Genomic DNA, 4,783 nt, shown 5'->3' on the forward strand with positions numbered 1-4,783 from the left:
GTTTACTGGTTTACTGGTTTACTGGTTTACTGCTTTACTGGTTTACTAGTTTACTAGTTTACTGCTTTACTGCTTTACTGCTTTACTGGTTTACTGGTTTACTGGTTTACTGGTTCCCAGTTTCATGGGAGAATCCTGGAGATGAAATATTTGACGTTTAGCTCAGGAAGCAGCCGCCCGTTCTGCTTGTCGGGTTCATTTGGGTGAAAACGTTCCAGGCGGCGCCGCCTTCCTGCCCTTTGGACTCGTTTCCTCCAGGACGGTTTGTGTTTCCTGGAGGAAACTGCAGCTGTGAGTAAAGTTTCCACCGCGGCTCGGTGTGAGAAACACGCCGACCCGTCGGACCGGAGCCTCAACAGAACCTGGGATCTCTGAAATGAGCAGAAAAATCCCAGATGGTTTGATTTTAATATTCTGAGACTGATGATGTGAAACTTTATTCAAGTAAATTCAAATGATTAGTTTGCTTTGACTTTAATGAACAACCAACCAGCTGCGCTAAGCTAACATGAAAAAATAACATTTGAACTGTTTAGAAAACCTTTTCACATTTTTCTTCTGACACATGGAATTTAGCTGTTTAGCATTAGCTTCCACTAAACGGTGTAGCGCTTATCGAAATTAATAATTAGTGCTTCAGGATTAGTGCAGCTAAACTTTAGCTAGCAGTGCCTACCACTGTTTATCATTCATATTATTTTATTCTAATTCTGCCCTATTTGTCTTTTCACTGTTTCATTTCGGTTCTTGTGATAAAAAGTTTGGATGGAGATTTTTTTGAATTTATTGTCATTTATTTTCCATTTTCACCAGTTGAGTCGAGACCAGGTGCTCACCTGGACTCGGCAGGGCCGCGTTGCCATGGAAACTCTGTGGAAAGATCCCCTGTTTGGCAAGAAAAAGGTCAGTCTGGGAAAAGTAGCATGATTGTGACCTCTGTTGGCTCCGCCTAACCTCACTCTGACGAGTTTGAACTGCTATTCTTTTAATTTCAGAATATTTCCGCATGTGAAAGATGATTATTTTCCAGTTTAATGATGATAAATATTGATCTGCTGTGTTTGAGGTGGTGAAACCCGGGAAGTCGGAGGGAGCAGAGAGCAGCGGCAGAAACGGCTGATCAGCTGAACAGAGCGGCGCTCTGAAGGACGGACGCCTGGTCCAGGAAGCAGGAAACCTTCTTCCTCCTCCGCTCGTCATCGTTTTCTGTCTCCTGTGAGCTGAACACCTTCAGACCGGCGCCAACACGAACTCTCAGTTCTCTGGATCGTCTCGTCTTCCTGCTGACAGGGAATCATCTGCAGTTCTGTTTCCTCACTGGTTCTGTCCAAACCAAGCAGAACCCGCCTGCAGCACACCTCACTGCCGTCTCACACCTCCTGTTGTTTTACAGTCACCATCCATCCATTTTCTTTCATCCTTGTCCCTCAGTGGGGTCGGGAGGGTTGCTGGTGCTTCTCCAGCTAACGTTCCAGGCGAGAGGCGGGGTCACCTGGACAGGTCACCTGGACAGGTCACCTGGACAGGTCACCAGTCTGTCGCAGGGCAACACAGAGACACACAACCATGCACACACACACTCACACCTAGGGGCAATTTGGAGAGGCCAATTAACCTGACAGTCATGTTTCTGGACTGTGGGAGGAAACCGGAGTACCTGGAGAAAACCCACCATGCACAGGGAGAACATGGAGACTCCATGCAGAAAGACTGGGAATCGAACCCAGAACCTTCTTGCTGCAAGGCAACAGCTCTACCCACTGCGCCACTGTGCAGCCTGTTTTACAGTCACATAAACTTCATATTATGGATCAAAACCTGTGAAATGTAGAAGATAAGAGTTAAATATGGGTTAAAACTGTCTCAGAATTAACTAATCAGGAACTTTTATGTCTTTAATTGTTTTAGTTAAATAATTAATCCAGAAAATGAGTTAAAGATGCAGCCAAACGATGATTAAAATACTTACTAATGATGCTTTCTGTGTGTTTATCCATCGTAAATGTTATTAAATAGATGTTTATGCATGGCTGCATGTTCTCACTAAATGTCAGTAAATATGTTATTTAATAATAAAACATTTGGTGAGTTTTCTGATCTTTTCAGGTTTTTTCACACTGTAAACATTTTCTTGCTGTTGCAGAAAAAACATTTTAATTTAATTGGTTGGATTTAAATATTTAAGCATATTTTACACATAATTTTGTGTAATTTAACTGACATGCAGATGAATCTCCAGCGCCCCCCAGAGGTCGGGGATGAAACGGAACAATTAGGGACGGATTAATCAGAAGAGTGTAAATAATATTTTTATTTAATGTGACAGAAGAATCAAACTTGTTGAACAAAATTAATTAAAATATTCAAGTTCTTCTGTTTTTATTGAACAGAAAATAAATTCATCCTGAAACGTTTCATTGTTGAAATGAATCAGGATTTTTTTCACTTTCAGACTTTAAAATAAAACATTAGAAACATTAAAATGACATGAAGATGGAAAGAAACAGCTCAATTAATTAAAGACTGAAGCCAAATAATTACATATTTATGAACCAAATTTTGTTCATTTTTAATTTCTTACTCAAAAATAATCCTGTAATTGAACCATATTGATCTACGGGTCGGCCGGTTCTGTTCGGATCAGAACCAGGACACTTCAGCTGAACCTCCAGATATTCTGGACTTTTCCTGCAGCATCCAGTCAGTTCAGAAGGTCAAAGGTGAAATGATTCATTATCGCCTTAAATCTCATCAACTGTCATGAACCGTTTCCAATAGTTACAATACTTACAACTGAATTATGTTTATTATTCCAAATCTTATTCTGATATAAATTCTTCTTTTTGAACCTTTCTGAGTTTTTCAGAGACTTTGTTGCATCATTACTGCTCGTTTATTGATTCTGGACTAAAAGCACAGAAATGCTGGTTAATATTAGACAGAATAAAATATTTATAAACTAAATGAAGTAAAATACACTCAGAATCACGTCGACACATTTTCTCTATTTAGAAGCTGAAGCTGTAAAGACGAGCTCCTCCTCCTCCTCCTCCTCCTCCTCCTCCTCCTCCTCCTCCTCCTCCTCCTGCTCCTGCTCCTCCTCCTCCTCCTCCTCCTCGGCCCGGCGGTCGGTCGGTCACTCCTCGGCCGGAGTGGCCATCTTGACCAGGCTGTCCTTGTCGAACCTGAAGAGCCTCCAGCCCTCCTCCTGGGACAGATCCTCGGCGCCGCGCCGCTTGTAGAACTGGACCGACGGCTGGTTGTTCTCCGCCACCACGAACATCATGCCGGTGCAGCGCGTCTTCATGGCCAGCTGGACGACATGAGGTTCAAAAACATTTTCACTTCCTCCACGTAGAGCATTTATGATCAGGAACATTTAGGGAATAAAGGAACTGAAGCCAGTTTCTGTTTCCTTACGTCGCTGAGATGCCGCAGGATTCCTGAACCGATGCCGAGCCCTGAACGGGAGAGAAAGTTTAGAACTTCTTTATTTGGGGAAGCAGAGGAACAGAAACGGACCCCCCTCGGTGGGTTTCTCACCTCTGCACTTGTCCATCACATAAAACTCCTCCAGGTACAGCTGCTTGCCCACCCAGGGGTCATAGGTGAAGTAGTACATGGCAAAGCCCACCACGTCCGGCTCTGCAGAGAGAAAGGGGGGTCATTGATGTGTGGGTGTCCAAAGTGTGGCCTGGGGGCCGTTTGGGGTCCCTGACCTCAATAACAAAAGAAAAAGAAAAAAACTGCACAAACTGTTTTACAGCTCAAGTTTTTGTTTCTATCTTAAGACAATAATCTGACAATAATCAACCTTGTATTTCTTGACTTGTTGTAAACAAACATCCAGTCTTTTTTTAAACTCGGCAGCAGATTTTGGTGCAGCCAATCAGGAAACTGCTGGAAAAAAGCAGGAAGTTTTCCAGAGAAGCAAAGATTCACAATAAACACGGAAGAAAAAAATGTAACCAGTCGGATCCAGTCGACATTACGACGTCTTTGCTGGTTTTGTTTTATTCAAATATATATATTTTTTTAAATGAATATAAAAATATTTCTGTGTTTGTGGCCATCAATCTTTTTTCCACTCGATGTTTTTGGTTCCCATGGCAACGGTTTGGTTTAGATCTGCTGATGGAAAAACACGGTTTGATTTCTGTATTTATGCATTTTAAATGAGTTTTCCACCCGACCCCTGATGAGCGGCTCGCTCTGCAGGTGGAAATGTTTTCCTCTCTTGTTCTGAGGTGGTTGACCTTTGACCCCCTTCTCCTGTGCTTTATGTGGAAACATCCCGGCTCTCATTTCAGGCTCATCTCTGCTGCTACTGCTGAGTTTGTTCTGCAGATCGTTTCAGGCTGAACACCTGCAGCCCTCGCTCGGCTCTGCTGCCTGGACGTAAACAGGAAGCAGAGCCGCTGACGAACCAGCTGGTGGGAAACTGGAGCAGCTCATCAGGAACATGAAACCAGTAAGGTGACTGGTTTCTCTCCACTGGTTCGTACCGTCGCTGCTGTTCTCTCCTGGAGTTTCAGCGATGATGCAGTGGTAAAACGGCGTCTCGCCGAACCCATCCTCAAGGAGATCTGGAAGGAAGAACCGTTTTAACCAAACCATGAAGAAGAACGACGATGACCTGCAGAAACATCCAGACTCTCACCCTTTTCCGTCAGCGTGACCTGGCTCTCCATCTCTTCATATTTTGCAAGTTCCTGAAATGACAGGAAAGATTCATTAGCAGTGAAATGTAGCTTCCACTGCTAATGTCAGAGATGCTGCTAGC

General features: G+C 43.4%; 2 protein-coding genes across 3 annotated transcripts in view; one reads left to right on the forward strand and one right to left on the reverse strand.

The window, feature by feature from the left end:
- LOC103456994 (MICOS complex subunit MIC26) overlaps window positions 1–1,469 on the forward strand; it is an 8,727-nt gene extending 7,258 nt beyond the window's left edge. For both annotated transcript variants that reach the window (XM_008396896.2, XM_017301818.1), the window contains exons 8-9: window positions 814–903; window positions 1,067–1,469. In XM_008396896.2, the coding sequence (XP_008395118.1) occupies window positions 814–903; window positions 1,067–1,120 (144 nt within the window). In that variant the 3' untranslated portion in view covers window positions 1,121–1,469. The remainder of the gene's footprint in view (window positions 1–813; window positions 904–1,066) is intronic.
- An 885-nt stretch (window positions 1,470–2,354) lies between these two features.
- Window positions 2,355–4,783, reverse strand: part of LOC103456993 (diamine acetyltransferase 1) — a 5,659-nt gene continuing 3,230 nt past the window's right edge. The window contains exons 2-6 of the mRNA XM_008396895.2: window positions 4,661–4,712; window positions 4,506–4,586; window positions 3,544–3,645; window positions 3,421–3,461; window positions 2,355–3,313 (exon numbers count right to left, since the gene is read on the reverse strand). Coding sequence (XP_008395117.1) covers window positions 3,137–3,313; window positions 3,421–3,461; window positions 3,544–3,645; window positions 4,506–4,586; window positions 4,661–4,712 — 453 coding nt within the window. The 3' untranslated portion in view covers window positions 2,355–3,136. The remainder of the gene's footprint in view (window positions 3,314–3,420; window positions 3,462–3,543; window positions 3,646–4,505; window positions 4,587–4,660; window positions 4,713–4,783) is intronic.

The sequence above is a fragment of the Poecilia reticulata genome, linkage group LG20 (genome assembly GCF_000633615.1).
Source record: "Poecilia reticulata strain Guanapo linkage group LG20, Guppy_female_1.0+MT, whole genome shotgun sequence".
Taxonomy (NCBI): domain Eukaryota; kingdom Metazoa; phylum Chordata; class Actinopteri; order Cyprinodontiformes; family Poeciliidae; genus Poecilia; species Poecilia reticulata.